This window comes from Helobdella robusta (genome assembly GCF_000326865.2).
Source record: "Helobdella robusta unplaced genomic scaffold HELROscaffold_11, whole genome shotgun sequence".
Taxonomy (NCBI): Eukaryota; Metazoa; Annelida; class Clitellata; order Rhynchobdellida; family Glossiphoniidae; genus Helobdella; species Helobdella robusta.
The window spans coordinates 4,252,053-4,274,579 of record NW_008703617.1 but is presented as its reverse complement, the minus strand read 5'-3'; the positions used below and the strand labels follow the sequence as shown (position 1 = coordinate 4,274,579).

Here is a 22,527-nt window from a genome sequence, read left to right as displayed (position 1 = left end):
TGTATGCTTGTATAATATACAATAAATAAAATACAATAAAAAATAAATGTATATATATGTTTAGTTTATGCATGTTTGTTAAACATTGCGAAAAAATTACAAACTTAAGCAGGTCTCACAAAGGAACACAACCAAAAAAAAAAAAATTACAAAAATGCAAAAAATATTTTTTTGTAAAATCCAGAACTTAATCGATGAAGATATCCGAAGTTGTTGTTGTTGTTTGGGTGTTAAACTAAAAACAAAAACAAACATAGGACCATATGACGAAATAAATAAAATTAATTAGATATAAACAAAGCAAAGAAAACTAAGTTACGTAAGAAATAGTATTATTCATAAGGAGATCTGTCAAATTGTACAGACAAGCGCATACATATAAACACACACACATACACACACAAACAAACAAACAAGTATATCTATTTAAGTATATACATGTATATATAGTGTTTTGGTCCTTATTTATTTTACTAACAATCCAACATAATTTTGTACTAAGAATAGTTCAAGAGTTCAAGTAAAAGTTCAAGAGTAAGAGAGAGAGAGAGAAAGAGAGAAAGAGAGAGAGGAGAGAGAGAAAAAAGAGAGAGAGTGAGAAGAGTGAGAGAGACAGAGAGAGAGAAATGAGAGAAGTTTTCTTGACCAGGCAAGCGTAACAAAGTTTAATGAAGTTTCGCATCAATTGAAACAAATATCAACTATCTATATATGCACGTATGTATGTAGTATAAAAATGCATGATTTTTGTTTGTTTGTATGCATGTATTTATGTATATATGTATGTATGTATACATGTATGTATGTGTGTTGTGTGTGTGTGTGCGCTGAATAAAGATTGTAAAACCACACAAATAATAAAAAATAACGACAACGATGATGATGATGAAAAATAGAGAAATCAATTATGATGAATTACTCGCGAGATGATAACGAAGACGAAAGCTGACGGTGATGATGATGACGACGATGATCATGGAGCAGTAGGAAATCTAGAAAACAACAAGAGGAAACAACATGAGAAACTAATATCACTATAACGCGTCGTTGTTGTTAGCGTCTGTATAAGTATCAACAAGATTTAAAAGGTTAGTAGTAGTAGCCGTTATAGTAGTAGAAGCAGCAGTGGCTGTGTCAGTGGTAGTAGAAGTAGCAGTGGTAACGGCAGAAGCAGCAGCAGCAGTGAGTGGCTGCGTCAGTGGTAGTAGAAGTAGCAGTAGTAACGGTAGAATTAGCAGCAGCAACAGCAAGAGTATTAGTAGTAGAGTAAAAGAAGTAGTAGTATCAATAACGGTAGTACCACTAGTAGTAGTGGTTGTGGTAGTAATAGTAGTGGTAGTAGTAGTAGTTGTTGTAACAGTAGTAGGTAGAGTAAAAATAGTAAATGTGTGAAACATCAAGAGGAGAACAAAATAAAAAAAAATAACAATAATAAAGTCAAAATAATAGTATTAATTCCTGATCATGTTTAACAAGTTTAAGCACGAGTTCAGTATTTATTACTAACGCTAGAAGTAATGTAAAACACACGCTAATGATTAAACCACAATACTATATATATATATATATATATATATATATATATATATATATATAATATATATGTTGGAAGGAGACCATATTCTATACAGTATTGTACGAATTCTGGCATTTATCAATTTTAGGTTTATCTTTTCAATTTTCAATAAATTGAACAATTTTAAGAAAATTCTAGTAAGGAAAATTGAAAAGACAAACTTTTAATGCCAACAATTCTATAGAATTCATACAAAATATATATATATATATATATATATATATATATATATATATAGGTGTATTTTTTCTTAATAACTTCAGCAAGATAAATTTCAATCAAGCAAAATAAGCGAACAATAAATTTTTAGGAAATATGTAAAAATATTCAACAACCAAACGTTATCTCACATGATGCATATACATACACAGATATGTATGCCCAAACATATGTATGTATATTTACATGTGTATATACTTATGTACACATTATGTATGTTATATTTTTATATACATAAACGAACACATCATTACAGTCAAATGTAGAAGTTTTTTTTGTACACTAAATTTCAAACAATAATCACACACTCGCACACACGCAAACAAACAAACACACACGCGAAATTACACTGAAAATACAATATTTGAGTTTGTACATAAACGAAGTTAATTAAATTAAGCTATAAAAACTGTTATATATTACAGAAACAAAACATCTTTAGTACTAAACATTAAAGTTATCGTTTATTATGTAGTAGTCATTTTAGAATGTACTTCCATTGTACTGAGTATGTACTACTGAGTAGTACGTACTCAGAGTACACAGAGTACTGTGAACGTTCTTAAAAGTACTTGGGCATCATATTGTATATGACAGACTGTCTATAAGGATCAGACGAGATGTGATTGCCTGCATTTTCAAATTCTTGCGGATTACTGTTCAGAAATCCTCCTGACGATGTGGGGAGTGCGATTTTGTTGGCGTTGTTGCTACTGTTGTTGCTGTTAGTGTTGTTACTAGCGTTGTTATTGTTGTTGTTAGCGTTGTTGTACGATTTGTTGGTGGACTTGTTGGAAGATTGATGTTGCCTGCCGACGTTGTTCGTATTGGAATTGCTACTACTGTTGTTGTTGTCGTTTGGATGAAAGTTTTGTTGTGGTTGTTGCTGCTGCTGATGATGGTGGTGGTGGTGGTGAGAAAAAGCCGGTGTTTTCGCTTGAGGATAATTATTGTTACTACTGTTATTGTTATTATTCATGTTGTTATTGTTATTTGTGGTTGTGGTTCCAGGGAGAAGATTCGGTGTAGTTGATGCATTGACATGCGGATTGAAATTATCAGATGATGAGGCCAGTCCGCTAGCGAAGTTCATAGCGTTGGAAAAAGGACTGAGAGGAGCTGACTGCTGTTGCTGTTGGAGTTGATGCTGCAGTGCGGCTGTGTGTGGTCGCTGCTGCGATCTATATACCGCGTCTCTAGCAGCCGAGTAATAATAGCGATTGAAACCGGAAAATGCGGCCGCCGGATCAACATAGGGATCAGGCGTCGGAGTAATCGGCGGTTGCTGCATGAAAGGGGAGTGATGGGCCGATGGTGTCTGATTCCCGTGATGTTCAGAGGTCCCCATAGCGGCAGCTGCGTGTCTGTAAGCTTCCTCGAGTCTCTTCTGCGGATGGGGTGGTGGAATGACGAGACCCGGTGTCGCCAGGTTGCGGTTGGGTCTCGGAGATGTCATGTTTGCACTGTTGGTGTTGTTGTTGTTGTTATAGTTGTACGAGTTGTTGTTGTTATTATTGTTGTTACTTCTGTTGTTGGTGCTGTTGCTGCTGTTGCTTGCTGGATAAAACGTTTGGTCCTGGTTTTTGGTGCTCCTCGATGAATTCTTCTTGCTGCCTGTGTTGGTCACACTTTGGTGATTCGGACTATTGAACTCATTTGAGGATATTGATGTTTTGCGAGACCCGCCAGCTACGCTGCCGTTGTTATTATTAGCAGCGTTGTTGCTGTTGTTGGTATTAAGTTGTGGCGGCTGCTGTGGTTGTTGCGATTGCTGATTGTAGAGGCTGAGATCGGTTTGTGGTGCGGCTGTCCAAGGCCTCTCGTTACGAGACCAGTGGTCATTCTTATTGCTGTTGCTGCTGCTACTACTACTACCAGCCACAGCAGCGCTGTTTAAGTTATTGTTGTACGATTGTTGACTGTAGATGCTAGAAAGGTAGGAGTCGTGAATAGAAGAGGGATAAGGAGATCCGGCAAGTAGCGACGTGAACGAAGCAGAAGTCAAACCTCCGGGCAGGAATCCACCACTACGTCTGCCGTCCATTGGAAACATTGTGCCGCCACTACTCGCTGCACTACTTCCTCTCTGAAAATCTGCAAATCCAGGATTCTGCGCGTGTTGGCTGGCGTAGTAGCGCTGCTGGTGGTCGATGGCTGCCGGGTCTGCACTCTGTAAGAACTGGCTGAATAATCTCGGGTCCGTGGCAAAATTCGGGTGGTGGTGATAGTACGGAGAAGGATGTTGGGGGTAGTGAAAATCTGGATGAGGACGCTCGTAAGCAGCGGCTATTGAAGCGTCAAATGGACGGTCGTTGTAGCGGTAACTCTTGTGTCTGTTGGCTGATAGAATGGCTTCGTAATTAGGAAAATTTGAATATGGAGTATTTGATGGAAAAGGTGGAGCGTGCAGGGAAACATCGGAATGCAACCTGTCATTCGACGGCAGTCTTCTATCACTCTCAAAATAATTTGAATTCGGTGGAGCCAATGAGGCTAAACTTTCAAGGCTCGACATTGGATATGGATGAAATTTCTTGTCCGAAGCAAGATCGTACTTCTGAGATTCGCCAGGATAAGTTGGAATGGCAGATGGTGTTGGTGGTGGTCTCGGAATTAATGAGGATGAAGAAGATGAGGATGGCGCTGTTGTCAGCTGTTGTAAGATTGATGTGCTGGACGAGTAACCTTGACCGTCGGCTAAATTTTCCACTGAAAGTTTGTGATGGTATGATACGTCTGGTGTGTGTTTAGGTAGTGGCTTATGAGAAAAATGCTCGCTATGATCCAAATTAGTTTCCAGTTGTTTTGTTGCGATGTCTTTGTTAATAGTGTAATCGTTATTAATTTTACTTTTTTCCTCGCTATCAGATTTAACTAGATCAAAATTTTCATCTTTTTGACATGGACTTCTGCTGCTGACGACGATGTCGTCGTTGATGTTAACATTACTTTCTGAGTCATCATTGGACACGCTGCGTTGTTGGCGCTCTGATTCCTCGTGGTGCAGACGTTGCTGCTGCTGGTGGTCTACTGCAGCATGGTGAGTATTATTATTACTATTATTATTGTTGTTGTTATTATTATCGTCATCAACGGATATTTTGTCAAGATAAGATTCTGGAGAGTGATTTAAGTTGCGGTGATAGAGGTGATACTTCTTGCTCTGCTGGCCGCCATCCTCAGTGTAATCGATGTTAACATCTGAGTTGAGCTGAAGACTGTTCACATTCGACGTTGACTCCTCCTCGTCTGCTTTCGTACTCTCGTGCGTCGTAGAGGAGCGATGGTACGCATTATTATCGTCGTATTCGTAATTTCTCCATGTCGCAGGCGGTTCTACAGATCGCAGATATCCTTCATTATCGTCCATATCGTCGAAATTATTGCCGTATCCATCTTTGTCAAAAATATTCCTGCTGGATGCATCTTTACAGTGCTGATCCTCGCTATCGGATTTGGAGCCACAAAGTTCATTTTGAGACCGCTCAATTTCCAGTTCATTGCCCTCTTGGTAATTCGGTTGGACGTTGTTTTTATCTTCTTCCTCATTGCCAGCAGGTGTGTCCGCTTTCCTAACTTTACTCTCGCTGATATTCTCGTCGTGCAAGTTCTTGTCAGGTACACATGCCATTTTGTTTTCTATAATTTTGTGGTCACCAGATGTCGCCGTATCCTCATCTGCGTTTATACTCAATTGTTTCTCGCAATTTTCTGAACCGCCATTATTTTCATCTGGTGCGACAATTTCTCTATCTACTTGTCTGACACTTTCAGTTATTCTGAGATATTCTAGAGAGTCGATGAGAGAGAGCTGGCTGTCGTTATCCCCAGTCGAGCCAGTGTTGTTTGTAGGCTCGTTAGGGTCGGCATCAAATTCAACTGCTGTATTCCTGGGTCTGTACGATTCAAAGTAATCTTCCACGTTGTGGTGCTCGGAAGTGCTGTCAGCCACGACAAATTGTAAACTGTTTTGAAGAGTTGCTCCAGATTTGTTACCACTGTTATCGTCGTCATGCTGCTGACTAACTTCTGACAGGTTAGATACATTCATCAAAGTAACAACTTTGTTGTCATCGCGGTCCGACTGATTAGTTCTTGTAACTTCTTTGATCTTCAGTTTGAGAATCAGATTTCTACTGGAAAATGTTGGAGACGAAGATGATTCCGTCAGTGAACGAATAGAGCCTGCAGGGTCATTATGCATGGGTACAGCAACATTGGTTTTGCTATTTTCATCAACTCTACTTGCTGGTACTTTCTCCAACTCCTCACAACCGCTGATCGTCGAATAATTTTTAAAACTATCAACTTTACTACCAACTTCACTCGATGGCTCTCGTTCTACATCGTTCGCATCATTTGCTTGCAGACTTTCTAACAATTTTTCCTTAGCAGCATTTTTCACATCCGACGCATCAATAGAAAATCTTTCGTGAGTGAACTCAGCTCTTCTTTTGGCTAATTTGCTTACAGACGATGGCCTGTCACTAACGTTCGAAATGTTGTCTGCGTTTTTATCATTGTCAGCTTCAATTATTTTACTTGCATCGACTTCAGAATTTTCTGTCGAGACGTGAACTTTATGTGAAACCGCTTTTTTATTTTCAGGTTTATTAGAAGCAGGTGCTGGTGCAGCAGAACTCTTGCAATGATTTTTATCCTCTTTATTTTCCTCACTCTTTGAGTTGTGGCGAGTACTGCTGTGTGGCTCGTAGTTGAATGATTGGTTCCTCCTGCTCATTCGATTGTTTTGAGGATGCTTCTCAGCTGGTCTCGAAAGGGTGTCTTCCAGAAGAACCTCGACCTCATTCTTACGACGTTTTGCGATTTTTTTACCACTCATATGTTCTGAATTGTCTTGAGATGCAACAGTACTAGCCGGGTTGACATTACCTTCATTTCCACAACGATCGGATTCCGAAGAATCTGCAGCAGTTGTCTTTGAATTACTTTTAATCACGTTGAGATGTTCAGTCTCGTTTGATTTCAATCTCTTGCTAGATATTTCCTCTCGCCTGCTGAGATCTGCAGCTTTTAATTTACGCTTTAATTTCGCTTTAGTTCTGGTGGAATCTTTGAAGTCAATGTCACTTTCAGATGAGAAATGATTATTTGATTCCTCGTTGCTTCTCATGCTGTTGTTTCTCTTCCTGTCCAGGTAGGTTTTCTGCGGTTCAAATCCTTCTCTTGAAGGTAGGAAGTCCACGTTGATGCTCTCTTCCACCTCCATCGACTGATGATGCGATGGAGATGTGGGTTGCAGGCTTTTTGTAGATTTTGGTTTTTCTTTGGATTTGGTTCTTTTCTTTTTCACTTTCTGCTTGCTTTCTGTTGTTTTGAATGTGGCTGTTGTTTCACTTTCGCTTTCATTAAACTCATAAATATTTTTAAATTTCCCAGTTTCATTATCTTCACTCTTGGCTAAAGGAGGAATAATGTGGTTGACAGCAAAATTGTCTGAAACTTCATTAACGGATTCGGTTAAAAATTCCTTTGTTACTTTTATTGTTGAGACAGTAACAGAACCATCAGCAATAGTTTCCAACATTGCATTTTCTTCGTTTGCATAATTGAAATCAGTTTGTGTGACGTACTCATCGTGGATGTCAACAATTATGAGGTCTTCCTTCTTTTGCCTCTTGTTTTTTCTGCGTTTTGTTGAATTGAACAGACACTTAGTTCTTCGCTTAGGTTTTTCTTTAACTGCTGAAACTGATGGTTCAATGGTAGAATGATCATCATCCTGCCCATCATGCATTTCTTGAATATTTTCAAAGTTTTCAGCTGTTTGAATTTCTGTATTGTCAGAACTGTCATTTAGAGTGGGAACAGGTTGCACATCTAACTGTTTGTCACCCATTAAACATTCAGCAACCATTTCCTGTTTAGCTTTTTTGCATTTTTTATTTTTACTTTTTACAGAGTTTGCTTTTTCATCCGTTTGCTTAGATTTTCTAATATATTTTCTTTTATTATTTCTACTCTTTAATTCTTTTGCATTTTCTTCTTCGTTGTTTTTAGATTGATCAGTTCCAGGAGCATTGTCATCACTAATTCTGCCTGTATCTACCGGCAACAAGTTTTCAAATGAAAGTTGTTTGTTAGAATTATTGTGAGTTTCAACTGTTGTAGCACATATGTCATTGGCATGCTCTGATGACAAGGATGTAATTGTTTTAGAGTCATCATCGTCGTCATTCAATATGACGTCCTTCTGACCAGCAACAACAGCTGTCTTGATAGATTCATCCATCCCTTTTACTACAGCAGGTTCTGCATGTTCAATGACCTCAATCGATTTCTTAGACTTCTTACTTCTCGATTTTTTAGGCTTAACGGTGCTGCTTTGTCTTGTCTGGTTGAGGGAGTCACCGTTCTCCTTCACGGAAGCAGCAGAGCCAGGAAGAGACTCATCACTGATCTTCTTCTCATCAACTTTAACACTGCCTTCATTTTGGGCGTAATCACTCAAATTAGCACCATCGTCACCATCTTCATTGTCTTTGGAAGCAGCAGCAGAAGTAGAGACGTTATTGATAATATTTTTAATGCCATGAACACGAGCCTTGTGACTGTTGAGTGAACATTTTTGCCAGTAAGCATTCGAGCAGACGTGGCAGATGAATGGTTTGGCAGTGATATGGTGACTTCGGTGGCTGTACATGTTTGCATAATGTATGTAAGCCTTACGACATCCAGGCCAGTCACATTTATAGATTTTATCAACTGAATTGGGTGAAAAAATAATTTTTGCAGGTTTTAGAAAATTAAAAAACGTGTTTCAGATGAAAAATTTGCAAAAAGCATCTGTTCAAAACTCCAAAAATTCAAATTAAGTCAAAAATTTAACATGTTATGAAATAAAATAAGATGACTTACTGGGATGTTTCTCTTCATGTTTTTGAACCTGCTCCAACTTTCTAAACTTTTTCAAGCAAGTCTCATAGGAACATTGGAACCATCCATCAGCCAATGGGAGATGAGACGATGGAGGAGGGGTGGTGACCACAGGAAGATATGGACCGACAGGCTCTGGAGAACTTAATGAATTTGCAGCAGCCATGGTCAGTTGGTCAGTGCAGATTGATAGTTGTTCAGTGCTGTTGGATAAATTTTTTTTGGAAGATTTGCTTCTTTTTTTGACCTTTTTGTCTTTACTGCCAACTTTATTCTGTTGTTCTGCTAGGGTGATATCTTTGCCCTGTTCATTCATCTTCACTGAGTCAAAATCATAATTTTCATTATTCAAGTTATCATCTGTTACTTTGTTATCAGCGACTGATGATGATAATGGGAGGTTATCAACATCCCCTGGACAAATCTTCTCAAGGAATGAATTAAGAGTATTTGAATCACTCCTATCATGAACTGAATAACTCCCACTCATCTTGTCATCAGCTGGAGGAACGTGATCATCATCGTCGTCAACAGTTGCAGTAGCCACAGGGGTAGCATAAGTGATTGATGTTGATGCGTTAATACTGTTAGTCACGGCAGCAATGCAACTGGTGTTGTTGAAACTGCTTTCGTTGTTAGCAATTGTATCATTACTGTTATTATTAGTATTGGCGGTAGTAGCAGTAGTAGTGGTTGTAGTAATAGAAACGGCGTTGATGTCAGCAGACATATGAGGAGTCGCATCAACGGCCGCAGAAATATTGAGAGATTTAACATTGTTACCATCATCATTCACGTGATTTTTGAGCTTATGGTTCTTCAAACTCTGCATGGAACGATAGAATTTGGGGCAGTGTTCGCACTGGAAGAACTTGATCTTCCTGCCAGATGGAGTGTACATGGGGGTTGTGGGGATGAGTTGAGGAGGAGGCGGTTGAGAGGGCTGCTGCTTCTTCTGGAAAGATTCCAAACTCTGTGGCTTCATGCTTTTTGTCTTGTGCAACTTTGGAGGCTTGGGTGAGGATGGCAGTGGTGAAAGAGTTGCTGAGTTTGGTGAGAATGGAGAAAAAGATGAGTTCAATGGCAATGGAGGTGGTGATGATGATGAAAATGGTGAAGACGACATTGGTGCTGATGATGCATTAATCATGGTAATGATAGGCGGAGACACGTCTGTCTCATGTTGGAGAATGCATTTCCTAGTATCGTTAACATCATCAGCCATCTTAGAAACTGATGAACTTTTATCATTTTCCTTTTTTGCTTCATCTTCCTTGTCATCCAAATAATTCAGGTTTCCTTTACTTTTTTTTGAAACTTTTTTGGACTTGGCAGAACTTATGCCAGATACTTTTGCATCATTTTTCTTTTTATTATCAGAGTCTGATTTAATGAGAGACTCTTCAACCGCGCTGCCACCATCTTCAATCTCCTCAACAGAATCATTGCAATGAACATCACCGACGCCCTTGTGAGCTTTATCAACGTGATTCTTCAACAATGAAACAAATCGAAATTTTTTTCCACAAATGTCACACGCCCATCCCTGTTTTTCACCGGAACAAGACGTTTCATGCTCATCCACTTCCTGCACCCTAAACAAACCATGACATCGTTTGCATAGCCGTCTGCCGAATCTCGACGGGTGAACTAAAATTAAGTGGCCATTGAGTTGCTCGCGACTGTCGAAGTTGGAATTGCAGTGGGTGCATATGTACATGTTGTGGCTGTTGATGAGGTGCTTCATCAGCTGGCCTTTCCTTTTCACCTTGTAGGAACATGTCAGACAGAAGTAAGTCTTGCTGGGATCATAGAAAAACGGGATGGCATTGTTCTTACTGTTGGTTGATGTCATTGATGTTCTACTATCTTTAGATGTGTTTGTGTTCACATCATTTGCTACAACATCAATTGCACTAATATTATTATTATTATTATTACAAGTAGTAGTAGTAGTAGTGGTGGCAGTGTAATTATTAGTAACAGCAACTACGTTATTTTGATTGTCGTCGCAATTGAGGATAGAAGGGTACATATGACGTGATGAATGGTGATGACCGACCATGTTAAAATTTGCGTCATCATAATTTGCATAATAGTTTCTGTTGCTATTACCAGTATTATTATAATCATTATAATTATTATCATTATTATTATTGTTATTATTGTTATCATTATCACCCTTTGTGATATTGGCAGTAGAAATAGCGGAAGCTGTACCAACTTTACTAAGATTATCATCATCATCATCATCGTTATCGTTTTTGTTATTGTCATTACCAAAAATATCAACATTGTTTTCCACATTGGAATCAACATCCTTCACCCTCCTGCTAAATTTTTCAGCAGCTTCAACTTCAGAAGATTTCAAAAAACTTTTTCCTTGATCTTGACATTCGACCTCCTCTGAATGACCCTGACCTAATTTTTGACTCCTACTGCTCTTCCTTTTTGACCTCTTTCTGTCCTTCTTTTTCTTGCTAGCTTCACTTTTGTCTAGGTTGCTGCTGCTGTGATCAATGTTGTTGTTGCTGTTGTTGTTGTTATCTAAAGTGTCGTCATTGTAATTATTGTAATCGAATGTTTTAATGATCTTGTTACTACCACTACTGCTGCTGCTTTTGTTATAAATGATATTTTCACTCATCCTTCTATCACTGATAACGTTATCACCATCACCATTGTTATCACTGACGTCACCGTTGTTATTGACGGCATCACCTATATTATCGTTCGTAGAGAGACTGATCCCATCATTTTTATTTGATTTCTTCTTACTCCGCCTACTGCTGCAGGAAGACTTTCTCGTCGACGATGAAGACGATTTTTTATTTTTGACGTTACGACCCGATGTTGGAGCTACTTCACTTTGACAAGACATAACGTCAGGTGTTACGGCGATGTTAATGTCTATATTGTTACAATCGTTGATGTTATTGTTGTTGTTACCGTTGTCTAGGAATGAAGAGTTGTTGTAATTATAAACAATGCCTGAAGTTGCATTGGTATTAGTTGCAGGTACTAATGCAGCTGCTACTACTGATGTAGGTGTTGTTGTGGTTAATGTTTCTACTGAATTATCATTTTTCGATTTTTTCCTTGACCTTGACTTCTTTGCTTTTGACTTTTTACTATCACCGCCATCGATGTCCTTACTTGGAATAACATTCTGAGACGTTTGAGAGACGTTACTACAATTTTTGGCAGCCTCAACATGGGGTGTGGTAGCAGTAGTAGCAGTCAGGGCTTCGTCCTGCAGCAAAGATTCTGAATCCTTACTCTTTTTACCTTTTCTGCTGGTTTTTTTCTTGTGTGACTTTGCTGTTTTGCTCTCATCATCCACAACTTTGTTACTACTCTTAGGTGTCTGATAATTTGGCAAGTTACTCTGACTGTAGCCATCAAAACTGTTGTACATAGCCATATCATTAGAGTAATTACTGTTGATGTTGTTGGTCCCACTGTTGATGCCAGTGTTGTTGTTGTTGGTGTCGGCACTTCCAAGCATTTTGAGACTCATCCTAAATGACTGCAACTCTCTAGCCACATCAGCAGACAGTTTCAACTTCTCCGCCTTCTTTCTACCACCATTACCAACGCCACTACTTCCACAGCTATTGTTTAGTTGCTGCTGATTGAAAGCTATAGAGTTGATGCACTGCTCTAAGCGGAAAATACTGGAGAACGAGGTGAAGTTCATTCCGGAATCCTCTGCCAGGTATTTATCCCGCCACATCGATTTCGTTTTCGCTGTTTCTTTCTGGTAGAAATCTGAAGTTGGACTCAGATGCGATCTGTTGATGGTTGCAGAAGTGGAGAGAGATGAGGTTGATGATGTGGAAGAGGAGAATGTATTTGAGAAAGAAGAAGAAGGTGCTTGCTGGAGAGATGTTGTTGCAACTGTGTAAGATGTAAATGATGTTGTTGGTGTCCACGACTGAGTTGTTGTAGTTACTGTGTCATCAGTTGTGGCGTGTGTTGATGAAGGTTGATGTTGTTGCTGCTCCCGATGCTGAAGTTGTTGCTGATAAAACTGCTGTTGGGCCTGTTGAAAAAGATGTTGTTGTTGTTGGTATAAGTTGTGATAGGGGTGCAAATGTTGCTGGTGTTGTTGCCATTTTTGAAAGGAAGATTCTAACATCTGCTGCTGCTGTTGTTGGTACTGCTGGTGATGTTGTTGCTGCTGCTGATGTTGTTGTTGTTGATGATAGTGAAGAGCCAAACTGAAATTATCATTTTTATAATTGCCATCACCACTAATCTTCTTCTTCTTCCCATCATTATCACCAACATCCTCATCATCGTTGCCATAATCATCATCATCCTCATCAATTTTATTTTTTTCTAGAGCTTTCGTACCAGCTCTATTATTGGCTCTACTGACTTCTTCATCATCTTTATCATCATCACCATCATCTCCATTATTATGATGGACGTTAATATTATCACTAACATTATTGTTATCATTGTTGTTGTTACTGTTGTTATTATTATTGTTGAAATAGAAATTATTGTAATAATTATAATTAATACTACTATCTCCTTCTGTGTTGTTGGGCAGATATCTATCCAACTCACTGGCGCTACCTTTGCTTTCCACGACTAAGTTCAAAACACCATCATCTTCATCATTTCCACCATTATTTCCACCACCACCCTCATCATCATTGACGGTTTTATTATCATTTTTGCTGACTGTGTGAACGTCATTTTCATCGTCCTCATCATTCTTATTATCATTGTTAATCTTATTTCTATTTGGTTTTTCAATATTGTTACCATCCTCATTAATGTTGTTGATGATATCGTTATTATCATCATCGTTATTATCATTCTTATTATCATCATCATCATCATCCTTACTTTTCTCACTGATGTTGTTGTTGTTGTTATTGTTCCTAGCGTTATAATGATCATTAATGTTAGTTCGATGGTCGTAAATATGATTGATAACATTGTTTTCATCAGAGATGTCATCATCAACATGGATATCATCATCCTCTTCATCATCATCATCATCTTCATTATCATCGTTTGCATTATTCTTTCCACATTTATCATCATCATCCTTGTTGTCGTAGTCTAGTTTGTTGTTGTTAATGTTGCCGATGGAATGGTTAGTGTTTTTGTTGATGTCACCGTGAACGTCAACAACATCTATTACATCAACGTTGATGCTATCACTGACACTGTTGATGTTATTGTTGATACTACTGTCAACAAGATTGCTCTTGTTGTTGCTACTGTTCGTATCATCAACCGCCCTACAGTTATAACTATTATTGATGACATTAACAATGTTGATATTGTTAATGCTATCAGGACAAACATTGATGTCATTATAGTTCAGGCCATCAATTACGATGCTATTACTAACGTAATTAGTAAGGACTTTAGCAGCATTACAATATCCACCACCACCACTACTACTACTACTACCACTATTACTACTACTACCGCTACTAGTGTTGGTAATGATGACATTGCCAAGAGCTTCATCGTTGTCGTAGCAACTGTCGTCAACTGCTAATCTTTGGAAAACACTTTCAATTTGCAAATCAGAAACAGTAGCAGAAGCTGTTGTTGTCGTCGTTGTTGCAGCTATATCCACACTGTTATTGTTGTTGTCTATATTGTTGTTGTGATTTGTCTTAGTGTCATTCACAATGGTGTTGCAGATGTTGTTGTTGTTGTCATTTGTGCTGTTGTCATTACTGGCTGCACTGACTGATCCCATGCTCTTTGCTGTGACGTCTAAAACATCTACATCGTAGTTGATGTCATCTTGTCGTTCAAGAAGCAATGTTGTTGAATTTATGTCATCATCAGCATGGATAATATAATTATTATCATTATTGTTGTTGTGATTATCATCATCATCAGCAGCAGCAACAGTGGAATTAATAATAGAATTACACCTGGTCTTTTCACAAACACTATCATCATCATCATCAGGAATTTTTTCAGAAACATTTTTTAAAGTCTCATTATTAATAATAACACCATCATTATCTTCATAATCATCATCACCATCAACATTTTTATCATCATCATCTTTTTTATCATTACCCTCATCTATTTTATGTTTATCATTCTTCTGATGACAATTACGATCATCATCATCATCATCATTATTATTATTAATGTCATTCTTGGTGTTATCATCACAATCACCAATGTCATCATCGTTGTCGTCCTCATCGTCATTAGCATCATCAAGTTTTGGATCAACAGCAATCTTCCTCACCGTCATTAAAGATGTTTGGTCTTTACCATTTATATTACTGTTTCTCTCTTCATCATCATCATCATCATTATTATTATTATTATTATTATTGTCATCATCATCATCATGGTCACTGATAATGGCGCCATCACTGACTTTTATATTATCATCATCGTCATTTACGATGTTATGGTTATTAAGTTTACACCTAGATGCAATTCCATTATCGTCATTACTGTCAATACCAGCATCACCATCACCATCTTTTACATCATCAGTTAGGCAACTGATAGATTTATACTGTTTCATGTTATCATTTTTGTCAGCAGCAGTAACAACCTCAGCATCCTCTTTTTCTTCTTCATCATCCTCATCACTACAATCATCAACGTGGATTTCTAAATTTCCATAATCATCATCGTCGTCGTCGTCATCACCCTCATAATCCATATTATCATTACTATTACTAGGTGCAATAGCGTTACTAAAAGTAGCAGCAGCAGCAGTTGTAGTAGTAGTGGCGGCAGTGGTAGCATCAACAAAATTACTTTCAGCATCTAGAACATTTAAAGTAGTAAGAGCAGTATTAGAAGTAATAGCTGAATCTGTTGTAGTAGAAGTAATAAAAGATAAAGTGGCAATTGTAGAAGAAGGGCTGAGGTTATCAACATAATCAGTAGTAGCAGTAGTTGAATTAGCAGTAGTAAAAGTAGCAGCAGCAAAAGTAGCAATTGTACTCCAAGTATTTTCAGTAGTAGCACCAGGCAAAGCAACAGACTCAGCAGCAGCAGCAGTAGTAGCAGTAAATGTAGTGGCAGCAGTAGTATTAGTAGTAATATGTCCAATTAAGGAGGTATTATTATGTAGATAAAATTCGGCTGAGTGGCAATGATTTTTAAAATTAGCACCGTCCTCAATATGTCTATCGTCATCACTGGCCCTGACATCAATAATTTTTTTGTTGTTTTCATTGTTGCTAGTAATAAGAGTGTTGTCGTCGTTAATGTTAGGTTGATTTTGAATGTCGTTGATAACATTAACATTGTCGTTGTTGTTATCAGCTACATTGACGTTGTCATTGTTGTTGATGTTGTTGATGCTATCCTCAACAGTGTTGACGTTGTTGTTTGTTGATTTAGCATTGTCATTGAGCATTTTGATGATGATGTCATTGAGGTTTTTCTGTTTCTTTTTGTTAATACCAACTGATGTCGTGCTGTTGTTGTTGTTGACGTTGTTGCTGTTGTTGTTGTAATAAGTGAGTGGGGAGATATTGCTTAAGTTGAGGTCAGGTGATGTTGTTGTTGATGACGTAGCTGATAATGGTGAAGATGTTGATGATGTTTTTGTTGAAATTAAAGATTGTGAAGAAGTCAACAAAAAATTTGACGATGTCAATGATGACGACGAAGATGATGTAGATGGCAATGTTAATGACAATAATGAGGTACATGAAGATGCCATCGTTGGCGATGTTTGCGAAGTAAAATGTGCTATTGATGCAGACAGTGTTGAAAATGTTGTTGCTGTTGCTGATATTAATGTTGTTGTTGTGGCTGTAATCATTGGATGAATGTAAACTGCAGTTGATGATGAAACAATCTGTCGATCAGTGTCGACAATGTTATTGTTATTAATGTCAATATAGTCATTTGTGGAGTTGTAATCATTCCTCATGATCATCAACGTTGTTGTTGCTGTAACTGGTAATGTTGTCAATGTTACAGCTGTTGATGCAGTTACCAAATCTCCGTTGAAATGTATATCCACGTCGCTGGGGGCTTCACTCGTCTGTAATGTAGTTGGCTTGCTCGGCGGTGATGATGGGGATGATGGAGATGATAATGTCGATAAAGATGATAGTGTTGGGGCCACATGTCTTTGTGGAAGTAGATTGGATGATGTTTGGCCGACTAGTACAACATCAGCTTCAGTTTCTGGAGTTGGGTTCCTCTCGAAGATGTTAACGACATCTAACTCAAATTGTTCACTCATTCTGGTTAGTTAATCTTAATCTGTCGCTTACTGCAGATCATTGAGTGATTAAAATTTTAAGATTGTAAGTTATAGGTTTTGTAGGTGCTCTAGAATCAAAGTGATTGTCATTGTCTGGCGGTGGTAGGTAGTTAGAGTACATTTCAGCTGCTACTAACTTTAAGTTTAAATTTAATCTTCACTAAACTAACTTATCTTATATTCTTATCTCATTTAAAAATAAAAACATTAACAAACAACAAACGAACTTTAGGCAAAAAAATATCTAAACTTCTAAAAATAGTAATAACAAAAATTTTGTTTCAAAATAATATTCAACACTAACTTAACAAACTTGGAGATTCACATTTTCTATTTTTCAACACACAAATTAAAAAATATTAACAAATATGCAATATAAAAAGCAGTGTGCGGTAATCCACACACGATTTAATTGACCGTAACGACCGTAACGTTTGCAGATTAAAAAATTAAAAAAGTTTGATGGTAAAAATGTTCAAATTGATCGCGATTTTCAATTAAATTATTTCGTGTTTATTTCCATCTATATGCACTAATGGCTACTGAAAAAATTATAAATTCCAAATTTTCAGTGTTGCCAAAGTATGAATGCCAAATTGGCAACCGCAAATTGTGTTTTTGGTAACACAGTTTATTATTTTTAAGCATTTACACACAACTACAGTGTAATATTGTTGTGTTACAAAATTTTGAGTTTTGATTAAAATATTCTTCATAATTGAACGCAATTTTATTTTATTACTTTCTATTGAGCAAACAAAAACGACGAAAATAAGAAACATTAAAGAAAAAAACACGGTTATATCGGTCAGCAATAATTTTTGAATAAATCGAAAAGAGTCATTAAATAAATTGTATTGAAACAATAATCCATTAATAACCATTTACTTTTTGCCAAAAACACCGACGATACACCGCTACTTCCGAATATAATCGGTCGGCCGGATCTCAACAAAGCATTTCCACTTTTACCACTACGACTTTTTAATCTGGAATCCGTTACAAATTTGTCACTCAAACATTCTGGAGTCCACCACTTAGCCTTTAATCGATCCAAGTATCCGGATTTCTTGAGGTTCCGGATAACTCGGTTGAAGGCAGACAGGTAGGGCGAATGTTTGGGAAGAGCAAATCCGAAACCTTTCGGAGCCAGCGGCAGAGGACCGATGTTGATGAGGTCGCACGGTTTCTGGCCTGATATGTATTCACCTGTTGAGCGAATTCACCGTCGTCATTTTTTTAAATTTCGAAAATTATTAAAGTATCAAGGAAAAATTATTTCTTTACATTAATCGGAATTCATTCTATTAATCAAAAGTTTTTTGTTCACTGTTAATCACGCTTTGATACGTCCGCCATTTAATATAAATTTTAAACAACAACAATAATAATAGCAACAACATTTTTAATAATAATAATAATTTTTAAAATTATAACCGATGACGTCAGGGAGGAGAAATGCAAACTTGCTCCTTCTCACCATCTCTATGCCCTCCTCGTTTGTTGACGTCATAACTTCTGGGGCGTGGCTAGATGATGATAAGGATGACAGAAATAGTGGTGATGATAATGATGACGAGAATGGTGTTGATAATAACTATGATCGTGCTGATAATGATTATGATAGTGCCAATGCGAGCCTGATTAACCAATGGACAAATGCCCATGGCCTGCATTTGTTAGGAGCTTGGATTTCGGCTCCAAACTTGCCACAAATTTTATTTTGATTTGAATGTGGACATTTTATTTGACGGTTTAACAAACGAACGAACGTATTTACCGCGTTACATTTGCACCAAGTAAAGTCGTTCGTTGTGGCTTTCATCACTAACGTAATAATCAAACAGCAGCATTTTATACTAAACCACAAAATAGTTCCGGAGTGTTCATAAACTCTTCCGAAACAATATCATACGATTCCTTTCTGAAACAATGCCAAAATTGTAAACACGTTAAAACCTATGAAAGCAGAAAGCATACGTAACTTATTCCAAAGATTTTTAAAAACAAGAAAGATTAGAGTATAAGATGTAAATGTGAAAATAAAACAGAAAATACAACTTTTGCAATTTACAACAACAAACTGCAAAAATGTTAATAACAATGAAGGGAAAGAAAAAATATTTCAGTGGAATTCGAACAGTGAAGTAAAACATTTTAAAAAACATTTTATAATATTTGGTAAGTTGTTGAGAGACGTCAATAAATTTGTTCAGTACTTTTTTATAATTTAAGATTCAAAAGATGTTCATCCATCAGACTGCTCCCGTGTCGTTAATGTGATGAAATTTGCAGGAAACAAATGAACTGAAATATAGCGATGTTTGTAAGACCCAAATTACTTGTGTTAATTAATAAAGAATAACAAAAGTTAACAGTTATTTTGCTGCCAGGATATTTTCAGCCGGTTTCATTCCAATTCGACACCCTGATTTAGAATATGGTATTAGTTTTTCTTAGGTAAGTTACAATTTTAGAATGAATGAAGACCCCATTTACCATTAAACCAAACAAAGGAAACATTTTTGTGGTTAATTTTTTTTACACGTCTTCTTACAAACATTTTTATATGATTGGAGACCCGTTTAAAAGACTTATTGCGAGCTTAGTGCCAATGTTAAAACATTCGTTGGTAGAGAACTGTAAGAATTGTGAGGTGATTAGGTTCTCATTATCATTTTTTTTCATTACGGTTCCATGCCCCGTTTGTCATACACAAAAACTCAAAAATATGTTGGGTTGGTTCATATGCATCTGCTTACTTTCTCTTTCTTTCTTTCTCTCTCTCTCTTTCTCTCTCTCTCTCTCTCTCTATATATATATATATATCTATCTCTCTCTCTCTCTCTCTCTTTCTTTACATCTCCAATCTTCACACACGCATTCTCTTTCTCACTCTCTCTCTTTCTTGTGTGTGTGTGTGAGTGTCACTTGAATGAATGGTATATGAGGGGCACCATTACACTGCCACCATTTTACCGTTGTATACGTTTCCAGAGAATCTTCATGGTCGTATCATTGGACCTCTTGCACGAGCGTGGAATGACGCCCCGCCTTATCGTTCCAAACTTCAAATCTGATTGGCTGAGCAGATCTTCAATGGTTTTGAGCTATAAATATATGCATGATAATTAATATTGTTATTAGCTATAAATTAATAATAAATGGAATAGTAGTAATAATGTTGATGAATAATAATGATAAATTAATACTAGATAGTAGTAATATAGTATTATTATAGTACTTTTACTACTTTGAAGTTTTTCCTAATTAGAATGGAGGTCTGGCAGTTGAGGAATGGAAGTGTGAAGTCGACGTAAGGTTTCCTGTTGTCAATCACAAGCAGTGGAGCTACCGCTATATCGGCCTCCTGGTGATGATTGTGATGGCGAGGAAGAGTACGATGATGATGATGATCATCATCATCAATATGGTTGAGAAGATGATGGCGATGATGATATTATATACTTATGATGATTATGAAGATGATGGTGATTATGGTGAACGTGATGGTTATAATGATAATTATGGTGATGGGTGTTAACAATGAAAACAAATGACAATTGCGATGATGATGATGATGATAACGATGCTCAGACTGAAAAATTAACATGACACAACCAAACCAACCCCTCTGATAAGTTCACCAATCATCCCGTTCCAGCTTCCGTTTCCGTTTACAAGTCCGTAACTTCCGTCAGCCACCAGATGGTAATCATACCGAAAGTTCATCTGTTCCGACATTGTTTGAAGCATTTCCGGTAGGTAGCCGTAGAAACGCGGTTTTCCAGTTTTGTTTTTTTGGAAATTTAATGATGTCTTTGACGATGATGGCAAAAACGATGATGATGATAACGGCGAGGGTGAATAGTCGTCTATCATTAAATATGGTTCAACCTGTACAAGTTGATGTTGATGATGATGATGATGATGATGATGATAGTGATGAAAATGATGATGATGAAGAAGAAGATGATGATGGTGATGAACATCGTGAAAATGCTGGAAATAATACTATATTAAAATATTTATTGTTATTATTATTATTGTGTTTGTTGTTGTTGTAGTATAGTAGTAGTTGTTGTTGTTGCTGTTATGTTGATTGTTGTTGTTGATTTAGTTAGCACAGTAGAAATATGAGCGCTATAAACTGAACACCTGACTAATCTGATGATGACGATGACGATGACGACTATAAGTAATGACGATTGTGCTTTCAAGAATGATGACGACGACAACGATAACGTGTGGCTGATGTGGTTGGTGTGGTTGATGTGGTTGGTGTGGTTGATGTGGTTGGTGTGGCTGATGTGGTTAGTGTGGCTGATGTGGTTAGTGTGGTTGGTGTTGTTGATGTGGTTGGTGTGGTTGGTGAGGTTGGTGGTGATGACGACACTGTTGATGAAGATGACGACAAAACAAGGACGACGATGACGACGACGACGACGACGATGACGAGAATGAGGAGGATGAAAGTGATGATAAACAAGAGAACGAGACAGTTAACATAAGAGGCACGCTTGAAAATTGTCCGTCCAACTGAGCATTTAACTTAGTAGGCATTGTTGTGGCTGTTGTGGCTGAGATGGTCGATGTTGTGGCTGTTGTGGCTGTGCTTGTTTAAGACGTTGTAAACACTGAAGCTGTTGTTGATTATGCTAATATAGCGTTAACTTGTTTAAATACTGCTAATAAAAATACGCAAAACTCTAAAACTAAAACTGCTGCGAATTTAACCATTACTAATACTACTATTAATTTTACTACTACTTTTGCTGCTACCACTACTACTACTGCAACTGCTGCTACTTCTTCTACTACTACTACTAAAATGACGTAACCGTGGTTACAAATCACGGAGACTAATAATCTTTGTGGAAGACAGCACTACAGAGAATAATAAACAGATCATAAAATTGGTTTTTGTTCTTTGTTTACGCGCGTTTATATGTCTTTGTTAATATGACCGCGTACTAGACTCTATTATCGCTCTCTGTTGTTATTGTTGTTTTTATTTTTGTTATTAGTATTATTTTTTTATGGTTCTTTGTTATTTAATTTTGATTACCTTCGAATAGCTGACGGAATTAATTATTTAAGTTCTCCTCTGTTTTACAGCAAGCGACAAATACTATTTAATTACTACTTCAACAATGAATTACTACTCTTCCTACTATACTGCTACTAACACTGATACTGATTCCACCATGTCTCTCGTTATAATTAAAACTCTGTTCTCTAACTATTTTCGATGCAACCTACTAAAAATGCCGCAACTACAATCATCATTACTTCTATTAAGTACTACTACTACTATTACTACAAATGCAGTAACAATCGCTACCACTGCTACTACTGCTGCAATCGTTGCTACAACTACCACTTCTACAATTATTTATAGAGATGCAATTGTCCAAATAATGTTATTTCTAGCTTCTTTGCCGCAGATGATTTGAAATGAAAGGTATGAGATAAATTTTCAATTCTCCCACATTATCCAAGGTCTATATATCATTGTAAACACAATCATTTTCATATCTATGTAAACATAATTCTTTACATATCTATGAAAACATTTATCATTGTTTTAATA

The 22,527-nt window shown here is 37.1% G+C and overlaps 2 protein-coding genes across 2 annotated transcripts; both read right to left on the bottom strand.

Moving 5' to 3' along the window:
- Window positions 1–2,357: 2,357 nt before the first annotated feature.
- On the bottom strand, window positions 2,358–16,913 carry HELRODRAFT_190271 (hypothetical protein; the record flags this gene model as incomplete). Its single annotated transcript, XM_009013034.1, has 2 exons — window positions 2,358–8,521; window positions 8,675–16,913. 2 exons carry the CDS (start codon window positions 16,911–16,913, stop codon window positions 2,358–2,360), a joined length of 14,403 nt encoding a protein of 4,800 aa, XP_009011282.1.
- Window positions 16,914–17,742: 829 nt separating this feature from the next.
- HELRODRAFT_72217 (hypothetical protein) lies at window positions 17,743–20,816 on the bottom strand (the record flags this gene model as incomplete). Its single annotated transcript, XM_009013033.1, has 5 exons — window positions 17,743–18,143; window positions 18,372–18,463; window positions 19,914–20,044; window positions 20,188–20,304; window positions 20,565–20,816. 5 exons carry the CDS (start codon window positions 20,814–20,816, stop codon window positions 17,743–17,745), a joined length of 993 nt encoding a protein of 330 aa, XP_009011281.1.
- Between the last annotated feature and the right edge of the window lie 1,711 nt (window positions 20,817–22,527).